This window comes from Mchenga conophoros, linkage group LG6, assembly GCF_057382185.1.
Source record: "Mchenga conophoros isolate Kocher_MC1m ecotype Shallow Benthic linkage group LG6, M_conophoros_male_GT1.1, whole genome shotgun sequence".
Lineage (NCBI taxonomy): Eukaryota > Metazoa > Chordata > Actinopteri > Cichliformes > Cichlidae > Mchenga > Mchenga conophoros.
The window spans coordinates 32,879,849-32,902,390 of NC_140531.1; the positions used below are offsets into that span (position 1 = coordinate 32,879,849).

The 22,542-nt window shown below is 39.9% G+C and overlaps 2 protein-coding genes across 2 annotated transcripts; both read right to left on the reverse strand.

Moving 5' to 3' along the window:
- Nucleotides 1-4,651: 4,651 nt before the first annotated feature.
- On the reverse strand, nucleotides 4,652-9,354 carry LOC146573004 (uncharacterized). The gene is made up of 6 exons (XM_085278716.1): nucleotides 9,212-9,354; nucleotides 7,309-7,653; nucleotides 6,880-7,038; nucleotides 5,075-5,170; nucleotides 4,949-4,980; nucleotides 4,652-4,833 (listed from the first exon to the last, which is right to left on the reverse strand). The coding sequence occupies exons 1-6, from the start codon at nucleotides 9,249-9,251 to the stop codon at nucleotides 4,678-4,680; spliced, it is 828 nt and encodes a 275-aa protein (XP_085134842.1). The 5' UTR covers nucleotides 9,252-9,354; the 3' UTR covers nucleotides 4,652-4,677.
- A 9,159-nt stretch (nucleotides 9,355-18,513) lies between these two features.
- Nucleotides 18,514-21,925, reverse strand: dnajb1b (DnaJ heat shock protein family (Hsp40) member B1b). The gene is made up of 3 exons (XM_085277513.1): nucleotides 21,520-21,925; nucleotides 19,507-20,105; nucleotides 18,514-19,353 (listed from the first exon to the last, which is right to left on the reverse strand). Exons 1-3 carry the CDS (start codon nucleotides 21,728-21,730, stop codon nucleotides 19,120-19,122), a joined length of 1,044 nt encoding a protein of 347 aa, XP_085133639.1. The 5' UTR covers nucleotides 21,731-21,925; the 3' UTR covers nucleotides 18,514-19,119.
- Between the last annotated feature and the right edge of the window lie 617 nt (nucleotides 21,926-22,542).

The following is a 22,542-nucleotide window of genomic DNA, read 5'->3' on the forward strand; positions in this document are numbered from 1 at the left end:
TTCTCACATGTACACCACTTTGTGTTGGTCTTTCACGTGGAATTCCAATAAAATTGATTCATGTTTGTGGCTGTAATGTGACAAAATGTGGAAAAGTTCAAGGGGGCTGAATACTTTTGGATACACAATGCCCTAGGGATCCTTCTCTGCCTGAGGCTCTCAACTGGTTCTATACCCACTTTGAGGACCCTAACCTAACCCCCTCCCCAACAAACAGACTCTCACCACCATCAGATGAAGAAACCCTCAGTGTGACCACAGCTGAAGTGAAGAGGACCCTCAAGAGGATTAAACCCCGCAAAGCTGCCGCCCCAGATAACATCCCCAGGCGGGTTTTGAGGAACTGGGCTGATCAGCTCACTGAGGTCCTGACAGACATCTTTAACTCCTCCCTCATCCAGGCAGCTGTCCCCACCTGTATGAAGACCGCCACCATCATCCCAGTCCCCAAGAGCTCTGCTGTGACAGGTCGAAATGACTATCACCCAGTAACCCTCACGCCGATTGTCACAAAATGCTTTGAGAGGCTGATTATGGCCCATATCAAAGCCACCATCAGTGTCACTTCAGACCCAGACCAGTACGCCTACCGGAAGAATCGATCCACAGAAGATGCCATCTCTTCTGTGGTTCAAACCACCCTCATCCACCTGGAGCAGAAGAATTCATACGTTCGAAAATGAGATTTTTATTCTCAATGAGATTTTTTTACCTGGATGAATAAAGGACTAATAGTATGCTCTTTATGGACTTCTCATCTGCGTTCAACACAATGATCCCGCAGACACTTGTTGATAAGTTACTGACTCTTGGACTGAGTTCCTCTCTTTGTAACTGGGTTCTGGACTTGCTGGCCAACAGACCGCCGTCTGTGAGGATCCACAATGTCTCCTTATCTTCCATAGTCCTCAGCACTGGCTCCCCTCAGGGCTGTGTGCCAAGTCCCCTCCTGTTCATGCTGCTTACATATGACTGCTTACCCAACCATCCAGGCTGTCATATTGTGATGTTTGCGGACGACACAGCTGTGGTTGGTTGCATCACAAACAATGATGAGACAGGTTGCAGGAAGGAGGTGGAACACTTGGAGGACCGGTGCAGGAAAAACAGTCTCTGAGGAGCATTAAATGCAAAACCACCAGACTGAGAAGCAGCTTCATTTTGAAGCTGTGAGACTTCTCAATGCATAAATGGACAAGAGCTGATATTGTAGCACCTTAATCACTAATGACACTTACTGACACTGTCACTTTATCAATGCTGGTCATCATGCCCTTTTGCTGCTAAAATATTTATACCTATATTTATACCTACATTTTATATCCATGCTCCATACTGGTACTCAGGTTGTTGCACTCTATGTCTATGTGAATGACAATAAAGCTCCTTGAATCCTTAAAAAGTGCTGAGCTGTCAGAGGAAGACTGGGGACATTTAGCCTAAGCAGACCATGTTCAGCACCTCCATTGGTGAAGCGGCTGCACTGAGCTGCAGCTGCAAGGTGGTTGGTGCCTGTCATGGTGCTAAACCTCAAACCAGATGGTGGACACTGGATCTGAAGTAAACCATCATGCTGAAGGAGCCGCATTACCAAAAACCAGGGGATGAAAGAAATGGTCTTCATTGTGGCTGAAAAACTGTTAGTTAAGAAGTTCTTTCTTTTCTAAATAGTCGCCTCAGGCTGTGCCTTTACAAGGCTAATTGTTAAAAACTTAAAACATATTTAAATATGTGCATATGATCCACAACTCTCCATCTTGTCCTATAAACAATTAGTACTTGGTAAATTATATTCAGACATTTTCAGTCTATTAAAAATAATACAACAAGGTGAGTGTAGACCTAACCAGCCATGAGCACACATAAGAAGCCACAATGAAGGACAGACTGGCTTCTGCAGGTTCTGCTTTTGAAAAATCATCTTTATAAAATAATCTGTCGATTTCTGTTGGCTCAGTTTCCTCCTGTTTATCACTTATAAGCTTAGGTAAGCAAGTTGTCTTTTGGTTGGGCTTAGGGCCCTTTAGAGTTTTGTTATTTTGGCATTGCTCACTGCTGACTTAAATAAATGGCTGCATAGTATTTTGAAAAGTATTCTGTTTTTGCTCTTCCTTGGGTGGTGTGTGACTGGAGGGTCACTTTTCTTGTTGCGTTCAGTTCCCTCTTTAGACCAAGAATGTAACAGCATTAAATGACAGAAAAGCTTCTTTTTTTTAAGAACAAATTAAATGGCCCACACAAAGTAATCTTTACCTTGAGAAAGCTCAGTAATATGAGTCATTGTTTTTTAGAGTAGTCGTTTAATGGTTTAAGAAATGACTGTGCCCCCAATGACTTTGTCACCAAACACATCCTTCCTAGCAAGTAAGCCACAAAGAAGTCAACATTTTGTAGCAGACGTGCATGTCTGTACCAGTAGATGTCTGACTCATCGTGTGGTCACAGTGCTTGCGAACATTATGTTCTTTAAAGAATACTGAAGCAGAACCACTTTATAAACTAAAAGAATATTTTCATATCAACAAACGTTTTAATAATTTTTGTTTCCTTTTGTCTCCTTATGAATAATCTAACCAAAATAATCTACAGGGAGTGCAGAATTATTAGGCAAGTTGTATTTCTGAGGAATAATTTTATTATTGAACAACAACCATGTTCTCAGTGAATCCAAAAAACTCATTAATATCAAAGCTGAATGTTTTTGGAAGTAGTTTTTAGTTTGTTGTTAGTTTTAGCTATTTTAGGGGGATATCTGTGTGTGCAGGTGACTATTACTGTGCATGATTATTAGGCAACTTAACAAAAAACAAATATATACCCATTTCAATTTTTTTTTTTTTACCAGTGAAACCAATATAACATCTCCACATTCACAAATATACATTTCTGATATTCAAAAACAAAACAAAAACAAATCAGTGACCAATATAGCCACCTTTCTTTGCAAGGACACTCAAAAGCCTGCCATCCATGGATTCTGTCAGTGTTTTGATCTGTTCACCATCAACATTGCGTGCAGCAGCAACCACAGCCTCCCAGACACTGTTCAGAGAGGTGTACTGTTTTCCCTCCTTGTAAATCTCACATTTGATGATGGACCACAGGTTCTCAATGGGGTTCAGATCAGGTGAACAAGATGGCCATGTCATTAGTTTTTCTTCTTTTATACCCTTTCTTGCCAGCCACGCTGTGGAGTACTTGGACGCGTGTGATGGAGCATTGTCCTGCATGAAAATCATGTTTTTCTTGAAGGATGCAGACTTCTTCCTGTACCACCGCTTGAAGAAGGTGTCTTCCAGAAACTGGCAGTAGGACTGGGAGTTGAGCTTGACTCCATCCTCAACCCGAAAAGGCCCCACAAGCTCATCTTTGATGATACCAGCCCAAACCAGTACTCCACCTCCACCTTGCTGGCGTCTGAGTCGGACTGGAGCTCTCTGCCCTTTACCAATCTAGCCACAGGCCCATCCATCTGGCCCATCAAGACTCACTCTCATTTCATCAGTCCATAAAACCTTAGAAAAATCAGTCTTGAGATATTTCTTGGCCCAGTCTTGAGATATTTCTTGGCCCAGTCTTGAGATATTTCTTGGCCCAGTCTTGACGTTTCAGCTTGTGTGTCTTGTTCAGTGGTGGTCGTCTTTCAGCCTTTCTTACCTTGGCCATGTCTCTGAGTATTGCACACCTTGTGCTTTTGGGCACTCCAGTGATGTTGCAGCTCTGAAATATGGCCAAACTGGTGGCAAGTGGCATCTTGGCAGCTGCACGCTTGACTTTTCTCAGTTCATGGGCAGTTATTTTGCACCTTGGTTTTTCCACACGCTTCTTGCGACCCTGTTGACTATTTTAAATGAAACGCTTGATTGTTCGATGATCACGCTCCAGAAGCTTTGCAATTTTGAGACTGCCGCATCCCTCTGCAAGATATCTCACTATTTTTGACTTTTCTGAGCCTGTCAAGTCCTTCTTTTGACCCATTTTGCCAAAGGAAAGGACGTTGCCTAATAATAACACCTGATATAGGGTGTTGATGTCATTAGACCACACCCCTTCTCATTACAGAGATGCACATCACCTAATATGCTTAATTGGTAGTAGGCTTTAGAGCCTATACAGCTTGGAGTAAGACAACATGCATGAAGAGGATGATGTGGACAAAATACTCATTTGCCTAATAATTCTGCACTCCCTGTACACCTATGCTGCATTATACTGCATGTATGATGTCCATCTAAATAATCTGCATACAAACATCCAAAGTCACTCTTCTATTTCCTTTCTGTAGGTTTAAGTAAGCCATGTGATGTGACAGCAAGTAACAGACAAGCTAAATGAAATAAATGTGACCTAAGGCCACATTCTGTAAAGGCTGCTAGAAAAAAGTGTAAAGGTTGAATATACCGCTTGTGTGTCGGACCATGATTTGTTATGACTATGATACCACTTTGAATTTATGTTTAGAAATACAACCTTTAGTTGTTAATCATAGTTCTTTATGCTATTGTTCATGTTTCTAATGTCTCAGCTTATTGTTTATGATATAAAACCAACTAAAGGCTCCAAATTCAAATATAGAAATATGAAAAATCTCTCAAAGAATTAGAGTCAAATAGTTTACTTTATTTTTTATGTAAAATTCAAAGAAGAAAATAAGCTGTCAGGACAAAAAAAAACTTCTCAGTCCATGGTTTGAGGTTCTCGTGCCTCGTAGATGGCAGCATATTCGGAGGTGTAATTATCATCGGTCTCTGGAGCAACATCTGACTCAAAGGCCTGCAGTTCCACTGCAACCTGACCAGATCCAACATCTGTATTTTCCTCCCGATGATCACCCTGTGAATAAATCACCATTGTAGCTATTTTCTGAGCAGTGAACATTAGTGTTTGAAACAGCCTTTAGATATGGAAACTCAGTTTTAAAATAGTTGAATAACAAATGGTCACTCACCTCACCCTTGTTGTCTTCAGCTCTGTTCGGACCTTTTGAGATAAACAAAAAAATTTGTAATGTACCTGAACAATACCCTGCCATGGAATTATTATACTTTACTGTCTCTAAACCTGTGCTACTAGCCTGTGTGACTCCGCCAGTGTCCATAGAAAATAACAGGGATGATGGCACAGACCAGAAGAGCTAAGCTCCCTGAGACAATGATGACCATTGTAGTGTCTGCACAAAACAAAAGACTTTCCTTTAGTTTGGAGAACAGCAGGTTCAAAAAACAAATCAAGACAGTTGTCCTAAACACATTTTAAATCTTCTTATTTTTATGGAAAAAAAGCACTGATCAATATCTTGTGTCATGTTAAAGTTTAATTCTGTTGATAATATTCCCTGTATTCTAGGAGTAAAGTTACTTTTATGGTGTACCACTTTGCCAAAATTTGTGTGACAAATGTGACAGTATAGTTAAAACTTTAAATTTTCATTTATTACATTTTTTTAATCTATGACAACATTTAAAAATTATCTCAGGTGAACTACAAAACATGACATTGTACACTGTGTCGTTATCTATTTAACAAAACCTAAACCAAAATGGAGAAGCACTGTGTGGAAAAACTAAGCAAACGTTTGATGCTTGCATGGGAATTAAGAAGGAAAGTGAAAGGTTTGTAGCTTGAACCTATTCGCTGGAACGTTGAAGGCAATATAATTACACAGCAAGCAAGACACGAAGTAGGCAAAGTTCTTCTTGTTACTCATGCATGAGGGAGACCTGCCTGGAGCCAAGTGTCGTTCCACCACTTGACCCCCATCAGGCTCTCAGCCAGGTTCCCCATAGCACTCCTTTTATTGTGGTTACATGAATATGCATAGGGTCATTAACATATAGCATCTTACATAGGTATACATGTGAACAAAGAATACTGTGTGTGTGTGTGGGGGGGGGGGGGGGGGGGGGGGGTCCTCTTGGTCAGGAAGAGGGTAGTCTCCCCCTCACCCTAGATGGTTCACCCTAGATAACACGGTGAGGAAGTCCAGCAGTTCATCTAAACAAAAAGCACTTAGACTAGAACAGACGTAGCTACGTTAATCCTACCGTAAAACAATAAAACAAGGTACGACCTCTCTCATGCTCCTAGAGTGCTCTCTAATGCACACAAAGTTTGCAGACTATTAAGGATCAAACCTCTACCAATCTACAACTAATTATAAAACTCTAAGCATACATAAGTAAATATTTCTAAGCATAAATGACAATCAACAATCCAAATCTAACAGAAAGCAGTAGCCAGGTGCTGCTAGTGTAAGTGGGACTACCTCTTGCACTAGTTGTAGCAGTTTGCAGGTCTGCAGTATTCAGGTATTCACCTGAATGTTCTTAAGACTTCTGGAACTATGTCCCTTAGACAGATGAGACCAAAGTGGAGATGTTTGGCATTTTAACAGTGCCACATTTGGTGAAAGCCAAAAACCCAAACCACTAAAACAATTATTATATTACAAGTAAAAATTTAAGTCCATTTTATCCATTCTCTTCCGCTTATCCTTATCAAGGTCGCAGGGGGCTGGAGCCTATTGCAGCTATCATAGGGCAAAAGTCAGGGTAGAGACCCTGGACAGGTATCCAGCTGTAGCTAGATTGTGAGTACCACAAATACAACTATGACATCTGCACCATGAATACATCAAAACAACGAAATGGGGAATGTGTAAGCAAGACTGTGGAATGTCATTATTTTGTTATTACTGAGCAAGTATCTTCATGCCATCAGTTGGAAGCAATGCTATGCTGTAGCACCCAAAAAATCAACTTTGGTGTAATGTATAAATCTGAGTCTGATTAAACCATTCTTATCCAGAGTTTTTCTATACATACATGCTGTATTTGTTGTTGTTAAGCTTGCTATCAGATCCATTCGGCCTTGAAATACCTGTGAGTCGGGATGCTTCATGTCTGTTTCTCTTTCCATCTGAGGGTGAAGATGGTGCTGGTGATTGCTCGGTGCTGGATGTAAAGCTGTCATGTGACAGAAGTGCTGTTTTGTTCGGAATGATAGTAGTGGAGGAAGGAGATCTGGGAACAGTGGAAGCTTTGAGAGAAGAGGACGCAGGAAGACTGGTGAGAGATAATGCTTGTGTGCTCATGTGACACTGTTATTAACTTTGTTAATAACGAAGTTAATATACATTTCAGTCTTAATTTAGTTAAGTATTGCAAATGCCAGCCACATACTGGTGGGCTCAACATTAGTGCACAAAAATGGTCAAATGATTGCATTATGCTAACCTACAGTTAAAACTTTAACCTTAAAATGGGTCACCTGCACCAATGGAGGAAACCTGCAGGAAACTTAACCTACCTTCTACAACTATGAGATTAATTTCCCGATACAACACATTCAAGGTTTTCTCCACTCCACAGCGATATCTCCCTGTGTCCGCTTTCTCCAGCTTCTTTATGGCCACATTGAAGACTCCATCTTCTCTGCCATTGTTAATGCTGTATCTCCCTTGACTTGCGACGGTGGATCGCCTCCTCTCGCTCTGAATGAGAATGCTTTCGCTGGAGCAGACTCCTTTGCAGAAATACATGCTGTTGTGTTTGGCACCGCTGTCTCTGTTCCAGCTACCGGAGCAGAGGATGGAGACCTCACCACCAACACGGCCGCTCACCTCTAGCACTTCTGAGGCCACCATACTCACAGCTGCAGTTTGACACAAAAAGGCCTGGTTACAGCTTAACACTGGCTCTAAACAGCATACAAATGTGGTGAACACAAATTATATTTCTTGCTGTACTGACTTCTTTATCTTCTCATGCATTTGGAAAAAACATTTAATTTCATTCAAATTGAAACTTGATGTCCACATGACATCATGGATCATGCCCTACTAACCTGCTCAGGGTTGATCTTTATGTTTGTTTTCTCTGAATGCTTGTCTTCTATCTTTCCATTTTCTCCTCACCCCAAATGGTTCATGCTTTTTTCCCCCTGAGTCTAACACCGGTGAGTTTCTTTCTTTCCAAGGGAACCATTCTCTTTAGCTTTACCTTATGATATAAAATGCACTGAGGAGAGTGCTGCTCTGCTATAAAAATAAGATCAACTGATATACCATAGTTAACTGTTGGTTTGAGTCAAGGAAATTATAAAATACAGTTTAATGGCATTAAAAGAAAGCACTGTAGACTTCTAATCCTTCAAACATTCTCTGCAAATTAGGAAAAAAATGCATATCCATGCAGAGAAGAGGCTAAACAAAGAAACCTTTTATTTCACAGCCAGAGTTAAGTATCCTCAAGCATTATAAAAACATTGATGAAAAGATAAACAGTTTAACTGATTTCTGCCAGACAAGCTCTCTGATATTTGTTTACTATTTTTGAAAGGGACTATTTTAACCCAAACAATGGTTCTTTCATAAACTTAACCAAAATGTGACTGAAGACTAAATTTAAAATATATATAAAATACAGACTACTTCATAATTTATTATACTTGCAATTCATTGCATTGAAATAACAACATTTCCCCACTCAATTCTATTCTATCATAATATTATGTTGCCATTTCATTATAAATATGTAAGTAATAAAGTTAAAAAAGCAAAAATATTAAGAATTGTATGACTGTAACTTATAATTAATATAACACAAAAATGATCACACCAAACATCTTAACTTACTCTCTTGTTGTACATATCAATTTAAGATGATATTAATGATATTTATATCATTAATTATATTAATGATAATATAATAAGAGTAGTACATTCAACTATACTGAATAAGATCGCTTTTGATGGCTTAACATTATGATTATATTGCATGCATTGCAAACAATTGCAAAAATTAGTTTTTATCTTTTTTTAGAGTTTAATCAAGATTCAAAGTCACTGCACTGCATTACAAATAAAAACCAGTTAAAGTCTATACATCATATTAGAGCAATCTTTGATTGTATTCAGAATAGCCTCATAATTCACATAAATTTAATTAATCAGACATTCATTAAAAGTAAAATATTCTATTTATTTTTGAAATTACTGGAGATGACCTGACAATTTCAAAACTGCTCTAACAGATCAAAAAGATCCATTTTCATTTAAGAAAATGCCATGAAGATAACTCCAAAAAATGATTCACCTACACATATTGCATTTATTTCTTCACTTCAATTCATGTATAAGTACACATTAAAATAGAATATAGCTTTTACTGATTAAAACAAATGCCTCTGGATAGAACTGATCAAAACTCACCTGAGAAGCAAAAAGACACGAGGACATGAAGGGGCTTCATTTTTTTATCCGAGTAGAAAATAAGGTAAGTAAAAAAAATAAATAGCGCAGCAGAAATGTCTAGCAGTCCGCCTCAAATTAGTCATCTGATTCACTGCTCAAAGATTGAGTAAAGCTACAAAGCTGTGATTGTACCAAGAAATGATTGCATCTTGTTTGCCTTCAGCTACTGTCATTATTAAATGGGCATGATGTTGTTTGACCGTCCCTCTTTAGCTAAAAAAAAGAGGGAGAAAGAAACAGGGAACATGCCATATGGAAGCCTTCATCAGTCTTCTAAGAAGAATTAGTTCATGACTCTTTCAGGGTATGAACTCTTCACCACTGGCTCTTCCATTTGTTTTAGTACATACAGTCCATTAAGCTCAAGGGCATCAAACTCAACAAGCAGACTCTGCTGACCATGTCACGGGTATCAGAGGACAGTCTGAGGATTCTTTCATATTGCAAAGTAGCCATTCAAACCACAGCTATATAAGAAAATCATACTTATGTTCATTAAATACTCCCAATGAACTCTAACTAACTGGGATGAGAAGGGGCCAATCCAAGGCATCTTCTTGGCATTGCTATCTCTATTATTAACTAAGAAACTGAAATGCCTTGTCTTCTCAATATCTTAATATTATAACTTTATTAAGAAATTTACTTATTATATTTATGTTTTACAGACATTACCTTGAGTGAACCAGGGCTGCACGGCCCTTTTGATTTAGTCCAAATTAGTCCTGCATGCAGGGTTCATACGCCTTTTTCAGGGCCAAATTCAAGCACTTTTTAAGCACTTTCAACGTCCCTTTTCAAGCTTTTCCACTAGTAGAACTGACACACAAAACAAAACAACGACTACACTACACACTAACTACACAAGACCAGTGTTGGTCAAGTTACTTGAAAAAAGTAATCAGTAACTAATTACTGATTACTTCCCCAAAAAAGTAATCCCGTTACTTTACTGATTACTTATTTTCAAAAGTAATTAATTACTTAGTTACTTAGTTACTTTTTAAAAACACGATTTACAACCTGAAGAGGTGATAAAGCGATAGATCTTTCAGCCCAATTCTACTTTTTCTGCATAATCCATCATACAAAATGTAATCAAATGGAAAAGTCTCTTTTTTTAACTTGTTTTATTAGTTTTAATCTTTTAACTTTATGCATCAAGAAAAAATTTAATTGTATGCAACATTCTCTGACTTGAATAAATTAGTTTAACATTTAAACCTATTTTCTGCACATTCCAGCACATAAAATAAAATATTTTTTGTGTTTACACTCAGTCTTTCAAATAGATGCAAGTGAAACACAGCAGAAAATAAATAAAGTCAAAGACTCAGCAGCCCTGTTGCTCTATTTTCACCTGTAAAGCAGGACCGCGGTAGGCGGAGGTTTACCCTGGTGCAGGTGTGCCGCGGTCAGTTGAAGAATCCGCGAGTTTCTCTGTGAATTTCCCATTACGTCGTTGCGCACTCGGTGCTTGCTTGGAAGTTTAGGGTTTTTCGCTGTAAAAAGTTTTCTTCCCACGCACAACGGACACTAATGTTTTTGTCACTTTTTATGGAATCAAACTCAAAATAAGGTCAGTACTTCCACGCTTTAAACGCTGCACGCTCATACTCTCTCCCACAATCGATTTATGATCCATTGTTGATCTGCACACAGCTGTTGTCACCAGCGGCTCACTCGCTTATGTCACTGTCATGAGACATTCTCGCAAAAAAATCACGGTTTTAGTAACGCAGCATTCCTACGGGAAAGTAACGGTAATCTAATTACCAATTTTGCAATAGTAATCCCTTACTTTACTCGTTACTTGAAAAAGTAATCAGATTACAGTAACATGTTACTGCCCATCTCTGCACAAGACAACACACTAACTTGAGACTCCAAACATGGTAAACGTCACAAATCTCTCACGTATCAAAACACTCTGGCTGTATCCCAATTCAGGGTCAGCAGCCTTTAAGTACTGAATATTATGTCACTCATTTATGTGAAAATGTTTAATAATGAGGAACATTAAAACATTACTGTTGGCCACATGTCAGCAAAGTTATTTGCCATTAGCGGTGTTTGTACTTTCAGTGTTTACTTGGTTTTAAAGCCTTTAAAATATAATAATACAATAGCTGACCTTAATCTTACAGAGAATGTGATGATTTTATGGATAATTAAAGTCAGTCATATATCCACAAACACAACAAGCTGAAAGTCAGTGATGCTGCTCGGTTTGCAGTCCTGAATATCACGGCACCAGCAGGATTCACTGCACTGTTAATGTTAGCTATGTTATATTGCTGGTGGTGTCGAACTATGAAAGACAGCAACAAGTTTAATATTCAGAAAAAATAAATTATGTATCAGCAGCAGAATGGACCTAAAAATAGATGTCTGTTTCAGTTCTATGAAGCTTTGAGTATTTTGGATCAGTAGCACTGCTGTGTTTGTTGCATCATATTGCTGTAATTGTTTATATGCTTTATATATTCTGAGGTAAGTTGATCTATAGTGTTACATCATATTCTATAAGGATGTTATGTGTTTGTATACTTTCTGCCCAGTTTGACCCATTTAGCAGAAGTCAGCCTGTTTAAGGCTCTGATATCTATTCTGTATGACGTAAAGCAGTTATGACATGGTATGATTTTCTCACCCAATGAAGGAATGTTTTATATATCAGTCTACTCTTCATTCTATCAGAAACAGTTATCACAGCTCGTACATTTGCTTTTTACACATATATGTAAGCATTGAACCACATTTAGTAATGCCAACATATAAAACGAACAATATTTGTCTCTTATGTACAATACACCTATATATACAGTGTCAAAGATACTCGTCTTTGAGTGAAGATTTAAGGTGATAGGAACAATGAATAAATGCAACTTGAATCTTTATTGAAGCTCAGTATTTGACACGGAGTTCAAACTCCCTGCTGTAATGACTAATAATGATTAATATAATAACTATAATATTGGCCATATTATATTTACATTACCATGACTTTAGTCTCATGAACAACATTAGCTAATTGTTATTCACTAGCTAATCTTAAAATGACTGTTCAGTGTCACGGCCCAGCAGCACGAGGGAACAGAGATGGACACAGGTGCAGAAACCAACCCGGAAGCGAGACGATAGGGAATAAATGATTTATTTCCGCCCACAGGCAAACAAAAGCAAAAAACAAAGCGACGCCACCACACTAGTGGCGCGTAGGATTATCTAAGATAATGGAGGGCGACCTAGACACCTCTAGGGAACGGCTGAACAGCAGAGGCAGCGGGGAGGTAGAAACAGGACTAGGTAGGGGCCGGGGCACTGGAATAAGAGGAGATCACGGTCAGTGGGATCCAGCAGACAATCAACGATCCTCCACAGTTGAATTGAGTTGTCTTACTTGGTTTCAGGTGGAGGGGACAGGTGGGGCGGAAGGCCCGGAAACGGTCGAGACGTGGGGAGGCAGGTAAGTGAGTGGTGGGCCGGCAGGCCACGTCGTGTCAGCAGCAGGCGGCCCAGGTCCAGGAAGGCGGGAGTGAGGGAGACAAGATCTCCACTCCAGGTGCTACCTCTGAGAACAAGAAGAACAAGTAAGTCATCACACGGCTTCAGGACAGAGTTATGATGCTCCACTTGACTAACATGGGGATAGCAGATACTCAGGCGATGAATGGTTGAGAGCGCAGGTCTGATATACTGCTGGCATAATTGCTCACAGGTGGACAGCCAGGGAGGAGCAACCGAACTCCGCCTAAAGGAGGAGGGGCCGCTGTCGGAGACCTGCAGGTGCCCACCCAGACCATGACAGTTCAGTACAGAAATGAAACCCAACAATCATGTTTTTACAGTCCCGTGGTCTAAGCCTCAGATACTTATTAAATCACACAGAGCTCATGTAGAAACAAATGAACTAAATGTGTTCTCCTTCATTTCTGTCAAACAAAGCTGTATGACACGTTTCCAGCTGTTAGTATCATGGTTGCTAGGCAACCTGGGTAGCTCGACGGAGGCTAGACCGTCCCATGCAAGCCTCGCACTTCCGGCCTTAGCGGTCTTTGAGTACGCGGCCCTTTAGGACCGTTGAGGCTGTGTACTTTGAGGCTGCAGACTCTGAGTTGGGATACAGCCAGAGGCGCAAGACAGCCCAGGCAGGGAAATTTTGCTTTTACATTTTGCGACTCATTTTATTTTTCCATCTGATAAGAAAACTATTCAATCAGATAGTTATTTGTGGTGAATGAAATACAGTTACACTTTCAAGCACCACATGTGAAATTCAAGCACTTTTCAAACCTTAAAAAATGCAACATTAAATTCAAGCATTTTCAAGATTTCAAGCACCCGTACAAACCCTGTGCATGTTGTGAGCAAAATCTGTGATGTGCAATGTATAAAACTGAAATAAAGATATGACTTTTAGGAAGTTTTTTTTTACCATATGTCTATGCTTTAGCATGTAGTCGGGTAAAAACGACCCAAAACACAAAATAAAAAAATTAAATAACCTTCTACTAATACTTTTATTGAATTAGGACAAATGTTAACATCCTGTGCAGAAATACATGGGTTCAATAAATAAAATTAAATTTTCTTTTGTGAAATGGTTATCATGTGCATATATTTTGATAATAAAGAAAGCATTATTCAGAGATGTCAGAACTAGTCCGGATTCTGAATAAAGGCCATAAATGAACAACATTGGGATGAACATCAAATTCGAAATGTAAATGAAAAAGAAGCAAATCTAAGTAATAACCACTGCAGGTGCAGTCAAGCCTGCCTGGTGATGTTGGCTGGTGGTTTGTGTAGAGTGTGCCCTACCCAGCACCATCTTTTCTTCCTGATTTCTTCCTCTATTGGGAGTCGACAGGTTCTTTCCCATAGGTTGATGTTGCTGATGGTGTCTGGCCAACAAATGTGGGGGTTCCTTTTGAGACAGCTATTGAGGAATGTTTATTTTTTTGAGGTCTTTTTTTTCCCAGGTGTCATCCCCGTACAGCAGTACTGACTTCACGTTGGATGCCCAGATGTTCTTGATGTGGATGAAGGTGACTATTGTTTTGCCAATCCTTGCCTTGACATCTGCATCGGTTCCACCTTGTTGGTTGATGATGCTGCCCAAGTAGGGGAAACAGTGTACTTCCTCTAGAGCAGCGGTCCCCAACCCTCGGGCCTCGGACCGGTACCGGTCCGTGAGTCGTTTGGTACCGGGTCGCGAGAGTTGAAGCTCAGGTGTGAAATGTATGGTTTTCAGGGTTTTTATCGGTTTTCAGCGTTATTTTGTTATCGTTTTTATCGTTAACTCGGTTTCCCTGGGTCTTTTCACGTGTGTTATGAATAAATCTTCTTTTTTTTCGGTACCGGTACTAGTTTTATTTTGTTGTATTTATCCACGACACCTTAAAGGCAGGTCCGTGAAAATATTGTGGGCATAAACCGGTCCATGGCGCAAAAAAGGTTGGGGACCGCTGCTCTAGAGGACTTCCATTAAGGATGCTTGGGTTGTTGCTATTGGAGTTGATCTTGAGAATTTGGGTTTTCTTCTTGTTGATGATGAGTCCACCATGTGCTGATATAGCTGCCAGTGCATTGGTCTTTTTTTTGCATCTGCTGCTGGCTGTGAGAAAGAAGTGGCAGGTCGTCAGGAATGTCTAAGTCATCAAGCTGACTCCAAAGGGTCCACTAAATTCCATTCCTGCATTCACTGGTGGAAGTCTTCATGATCCAGTTGATGACGACAAACAGACAAGCAGGCATCCTTGTCGGTCTCCGGTCTTCACCTGGAAGCTGTTGGTGAGTTGCCCTTCATGGATTACTCTTCAGGTCATGACCTAATATGAGCCCTTAATCATGTTGACCATCTTGGCTGGGATGCTGTAGTATGCTGGAGGAAGTTCCAATGGCCCTCTCAGTCCACACCAGGGGCGATTTTAGCCCATTTTTGGGGGCACCCCCAAAGATTTCTTACTTTTTTTGACAATATTTGCTGTTTGTGTGACACACTACTAAAAATATAAAAAGCATACAGTACTGTACTTGTTTGCGACATAACATTGTAACAACAAAAGTATAGATAACCCCCCCTCCCAAAATGGTTTGTTCCAGCTCGCCTCTCCCCTACTCTGGCTTTAGCACTCTTGCTGCCAGAGCGATGGTGGCTGAGACACAGCGGAGCAGAGGTGTAAGTGCCTGTATACATTGTATACATTGTATACATTCTACCACAGGCAAAGTTGCCTCCATTTTTATAGTTTTTATTAATATTTTGTAATAATTTATTTGAAATAATTCTGTTTTGGGAGTGTTTTTTATGTATCTGTATTATATTATACAAACACATTAAAAGTGAATCTCTGTCCAAAAAATGCACTGTTTACTTTTTACTCACTATGAGCATCATTCATAATTCTCCCCCAGTAATTAAGGAACTATATGTATTTTTTTTTTTATTACAATCCATTCTTCTTTTGCAGCATTTAAATAACCTTGATCAGATTTGATGGTTTTGTTACAGACTTTTTAAAAAAGTGTTTTGCTTTTCTTTCACAAATGTGGGGATTAAATTGTGTTAAAATGTACAAAACAGTGATGTCATGTTTTGTGACGAGGACCCAGGCACAGAGAGACTTGATGAATTTAGGAATCTTATATTAATAAAGAAATTTGCAGACTTGCACAGAGATGGTAAAATTATGATGACTGATAACGGAGACGAAGACAACAGGCGATGAGGACAGGGAGGAACAGGGGTTTAAATGCACCAAAGTGACAGTCAGACAGAACTTGGGACAACATTTAAGGATGCAGGGACTGACAGAGACAGGTTTATCTTGCCTGGCTGGGCAGCTCTCCGGGTGCTCAGCACCCCCAAAGCTCTGATCCTAGAATCGTCCCTGGTCCACACTGTCAAATGCCTTCTCCAAAGACTGTTCAATTATGATGCATAATGTTGTGATCTGATCTGTGCATGATCGGTTCTGTTAGAAGCCTGCTTGTTCATCTCGTAGTTGTGAATCAACAATTCCCTTCATCCTCTCTAGGGCTACATCCACATGTACACGGATATTTTTGAAAACACAGCTTTTTCTATGCATTTGGTCCTTTCGTCCACACGTAAACTGCATTTAGTATCACTGAAAACTGATATTTATAAAACCTCCTGCCAGGGTAAAGATTTTCGAAAACTCAGTTTTTGCGTTTATGCGTGGATGAGGAAAATAGAGTCACGAAACGTCAAAGGTGTGCACCTTTTTGACGTCATGCTGTGCGCCACGTTATTGTTTACGAGACAAAATTGCTACAATGGCGGATATAGACAAAATACTGTTGCTGTTAATCTTACTATAATTTTTTACACACTTACATATACACATGCAGTTACTGTCCCTCCATTTAGAAAGACAGAGGCGTCAGTGTGAACTTCATGCCTCTGATTCACCTACAGCAGTGTTACTGTATTATGTGTTTAACCTGCTTACATTTTTATCATGGTGTAGTTTTGTCTTATGAATCCAGATAACAGAATGATATCCTTGTTTAACTTATGTTGGCCTCTGGTAAAGGTAATCTAATGGGATGTATGACTGCCAGTGGAACTAGGTCACTAGTGTTTACTGATGATGTGACTACTGATAGAGGCAGCAGGATGAATCTTGATGTGTACAGAGCTATACTCTACTCAGATTCAGCCAAATGCTGCAAAACTGATCAGGTCGTGAGTCACATTGCAAACTGATAAAAAACATACTGTAAAAGAAACCCAAAAATTTCTTAAAGCAAAGAAATTGTCATGGTCCTGAGTCTGAGGACTCAGTGTTTTGTGTTTCCTTATGCTTTTGTTCATTCCGAGTGTGTATTCTGTTGTGATTTTGCCATTTGTTAGGTTTCTGTTCTTTGCCTGCCTGCTCCCACTTCTCTGTGTTCCCTCTGTCTGTCCATGGTGTTATTGTGTCTGCTCATGAGTCTGCCTGTCATGTTCAGTGTCCTGTCTGATTCTCTGTGTCTGTTAGTTTCCTGTTTTATTCTGAAAGTTCATGTCTCATGTCAGTGTGTTCAGTTTTACCTCTCCCCTGTCTCGTTAGCCTTATTGCTCCCAGCTGTGTCTCCCTCCTGTGGCCCATTCCCTGATTACTCCCCGTGTATTTTAGCCCTGTGTTTTCCTGTGCTCTCTGTCGCGTCGTCTGTTTAACTCCGTGTCCGTCTGCATCATTCTGTGTAACCTGGTGTTTAGTCTGCGTCTCTCCGCCATCTTTCATTGTGTATTTTGTTCCTCCCCCTGTGCGTGTTTGGTTTAAGTTGAGTTCTTTAGTTTTCCCCAGTTTAGGTTGGTTTACTCCCCGCTCTGCTCCTCCTGTTTTTGTCCCCTTATCACCTCTGCAAATAAATATTCACTCGCACCCCAGTCAGTGCCTGCATCTTGGATCCTTTACTCAATTCACCACACGACTGCTGTGCAGCCTGACAGAAATGGTATTCTTCAAAAGCAAGTCAATCACATGAGCCTATCCCAGTTGAGTTGGGAACCACAATGGTGTAAACAAACCTTTGGGTTCTTGACATTGTTTGTGGACTTGATTTCCATCCTAGTATTACAAAAAAAAACAAAAAAATCATCTTAAAATGATTAAAATGGAAAATGTGCTAGGTTTTCTCTGGATTCAGATTAATAGTGGCTTTCAAAGCTTTTATCAATATTTTTTAGACCTCATATTTAGAGTTCAAGTGAAAGTTATCATATACAAGCTCAAAACCTAGAATTAATTCCAGATCTTTAATCTGCTTAATTTGTCATAAAAGTAACAAGAGAACAGGACTCAGACCATGGAACCTATCAGCCAACAATCCAGTTACTTTTGAACCTCTAAAACTGGGGAAATATTTATTAAAAAGAAAAAAAAAAGTTGCACGTCCATTAATACAATGTTAATACAATGGTTAAACCCCTTGAGATGTATCTTATAGTCGGCACTTTAGTTATATGCTGTTTGATTTAAACTTGACTGTGGTGGTTTACAAAGGCAAAATTTCAAAGAGATTAAATTATAGAATTAAGTACCGGTATGCATATTTATAGCGGCAGCAGACAAGACTTTGAATTTAAACCTTGTTAGTCAAAAGTGACATCGCACTTAGTGAATGTAGGAGACTCGGACAGTTCCCCTCATAGTGTTCCTTTCATCTCTGTAGAATAGCAGACATTATTTTGAAATACTCACAGAGCAATAAAAAAACCAAACAAACAAAAACAGTAAGACTACTCTCTTTAACATTAAACAATTTTAATGTCTTTATTGTCCAAAGATAGCACAACACTTGTGATTTAAATGTCACTCCTTACAGCATCAACTGCAACACCACTCATTCAAACGCACATAAAATCTCTTGATGTCAAGAAGCAAGTCTCTCAGAAAAGGAAACTTTTTATCTATCATTAGAAATGTTATAAGACCTCTATACTAACTATGTAAACATTGCAATGGAAACGTTCCTGTTGCAATTTCTTACAAAAAAATAAAAACTTCTTAATGAGACTTTTAGAATGAACAAGAGCTCCCGCAGAATAGTGCACATGAATTTTATATACACTCAGTGTCATCAAAATATAATATTCAGTAAATCAAACACCACACAGTATCGGTCATATATTTACATTCTAGTATGTGAATTGCTTCACCCATTCAGGTAAGCGTGTTCCAAAAGGTGGTTCTGACACTACAGATGATCAAGTAGACCGAGGATGATCTGACTCATCAGTTTGTCCTATATTGGCTGGAGTGAGTTTAACCGCCACGAGTAACCACGTGATGTTTGAAAACATTTATATTGGCAGCTTTGTTTTTGTTTTGTTGGTATGATTGTCTTTTTTAAGATCGAGGAAGGACCTGAGCAATTGTGTCCCGCGCGCTCTGAGTGAGCCGCTCTGGGAACCTGACCTCATACTCTACTATTAGGTCTCCCCGACGATCAGGTCGTTTGGGATAAGGTAGCCCTTCTCCACTAATTCGTCGCTTCATCCCCGGATGCACAATATCTGTTGATGACACAGTGACTGTTCTGCCATCTACTGTGGGTGCATTGACTGTACAGCCACACAAAGCCTGGAGAATCAGAAGATAAGATAAAGAAGAAAAACATTAGGAATTCCAGTTAACTTCATATGTCATTTAGTTAACATTTAAATTGATTAAAAAAAACCAAAAAAACCAAAACATTGAAAATGTATTTTTAAAGTTATATGTACTCTTACTTACATCTCTGAGTGAGATCTTAGCGGTGTAAATGATGTCAGAGCCGTCACGTTTGAACACTGGATGTGGCTTGTCTTTCAACACAAATGCAATGTCAGCTGGAATGTTTGTAGGAGTCTCGTCTCCCTCTTTAGGAAACGTAATTTTAGTGCCCTCTTTCCAGCCTTTCTTTATTTGCACCTCTAGGATTTTCTCTTCTTTCCTTAATGTTCGGCCATCAGGGTTCAGCCTTTTCCGTGAGATTTTCATTTTTTTGGTGCAACCTGACAACACTTCCTCCAAGGTCACCCGGAGATCGTGAACTACAGGAGGATCCTGCTGCTTCTTTACCACACTAGTGTGACCGCCCATACCAGAGCTGAAGGAGCGAGGGAACCCACCCATTCCCCCCATTCCGCCGCCACCCATCCCAAAGCGGGCAAATGGCTCATCAGTGTCCATTTCCTCATCCATGCCTCCATTCCGCCCGCCAAAGAACTGTTCAAATGGGTTACGTCCACCGAAGAACTCTGCAAAGATGGCATGGGGGTCACCCTGGAAGGTGTAGCTGAAGGTGCCAGGACCACCACCACCACCACCAGTAGGGCCTCCGCCTTTCAGTCCTGGAAGCATAGTAGAAACAATCAGATTAAAAGGATTCAGTTTGGGTTTGGCACACTGCAGTAAGTTTGTTTGTTTGTTTTTTTTATTCTTGCAAGAAACAGTTGTTAGTCATCATTATCTTACTTTTGTGCAACTTATTTAATGCAAATTACTAATTTTAGATTTTTATTAGTAATGATTTTAAAATATCCCATACACTAATGAGGTTCACGTGAATGCTGGTATAAAGAGAATTTTATCATGTTTTTTCATTTAAACAATAGTATGAACAAAGTTATTTTGTGCTTTGATTTTGCAAACACCCTTTAAAGTACAAAAGCAGATGTGAAACTAGCATAACACTAAAATCAGCCAGGAAACAGGGCTAAAACACATTTGTCATGTTAGAATTAATAGCCAAATAACCAAAGTTATACAGCAGCTGCTGTTTAACTGTGTGCCAAAATATTACTTGTCAGCATCCTTATTTGGAAATGCTCTCAGTTCAGGAGGTACCAAGAAGAATGTGAAGAAATACAACACGAATGCTTGTGTAATGCTGTGATCACTGGGGATAACTGAGGTTTCCACTGCATGAGTGCACTGGGTAGGTGATTTTTCACAATTTTACCAGGCTTTACTAGGAGTAACTTAAGTATTCCATGAGAGTAGCTGGGATATGTCCAGTTGGGTGCATGGAGTGGCACTGCCCCCCTCTACCAATACCCTTGCGCTAGAGTACTGTTAATCTCACAATGTCCATCATCATTGTCTAACAGCATGAATAGGAGCAATGGTGGACTGCAGCTTAGTACAACGAGGACAACGCTGAAGCACTTGAAGGTTATGCTTCCACTTCACTATACTTTAGATGTACATTTTTTACATTGATATCCATTTATTTTAAATCTTTACTTTGTTGTTGACTTTGAAGACTTTAAACTATAAGCATTTTATGCTTTATACTTTGGCTTGTTGTAATGTTAAAACCTCTGTGCTAATACTTAAGTAGAAGTTTCCACCATTTCAGGTTTTTGTGAACTAAAAATATCAACACCGAGGTTAGCTAGTCATCGTTAGGGCCTAAAAGCCGAGCCCCCCGCCCCTTTCCTGTCCCGTCAGATGCAGAACCCTCCAGCTTCTCTACGTACTTCATCAAGTTCTTGCAGAAACATGCAATGCGAGTATTGCCGTCAGCAGACCAGCTCTCCTGTCCTGGCTCAGAGACAAGCCACTGACTGAAGGTCGGAGGACAGGAGAGCCAGGACAGCGCCATGACACACAGGATTATCCCAGTTTAGTCTACACATGTTCAGAACTGTTGTTTCCACCCAGCCTTGTTGACAGCTCGTAGCTCCAACTGTGTTAAACGTTATTTTGACGGCGCCTTGACGATTATTGGCCCCGCAATATTGCATGATTTAGAAAACTTACCTTCTTCGCCAAAACGGTCGTATATATCTTTTTTCTTAGGGTCGCTCAAAACGTCGTAAGCTTCAGCAATCTCCTTGAATTTCTCCTCGGCTCCCGGTGACTTGTTTTTGTCAGGATGATAACGCAGAGCCTGCTTACGATAAGCTTTCTTGATGTCGTCCTCCGATGCTCCTTTCTTAATCCCCAAAATCTCATAGTAGTCTTTACCCATTTTGACCAACCAGTGGTCTAACCTGTTGTAGCTGTTGGTAAATTGCTGGTGATGAACTTCTGCCGCACGTCCTCAATCCTGACTCAACTCGATCCGCTCAGCCCCGCATATTTTCTTTATAAACAGTGTGGAAACTTCCAGAGTTTTCCATAACCAGCCTGAACAATCTCCTCGGTGACGCTGCGCCAGGGACACGCCCAGCGGGACGTCACGCCATGATGCCTTCATGTGGTGTCGGACATATTTCTCAACCTACGTTTCATGCCTGATCCAAGAGTGTCAAACATATTTTAGTTTACGGACCACACACAGCCCAATTTGCTTTCAAAAGGGCCAGATCAGTACTCCAGTAAGTACTCCAGAACAACCTACTGAAAACATTTTCTGCTAATTAAGCAGAATTTGTTTTTATTTAAAATTATATTAATGACATATAAAGCCCCATATGGTCAGACTCGTGTATGTATATGTATGTATGTATGTATGCTTTATAACACCAAATGGCCTCTCAGATCATCTGATCAGGGTCTCCTTCAACAATCTTATTTTAAAACCAGAGGTGATCACTCATTTGAGGTTGGAGTGCCTAAACTTTGGAGAAGCCTTTCTCACCCTGTCAGGGCAACTGAATCAGTGGTCTGTTTCAAGGCACTGCTGAAAACCCTTTTTTATAGGTCAGCCTTTTCTGAATCCTTCTCCTATTATTTTTGGCCATAGTTTACATCTGATGTGTGCATTCAAGTGTGTATGTTAGAATTAGAACATAAGAACGTCTATTTGACTTTGTGTCTGTATGCTTGAACATATATACT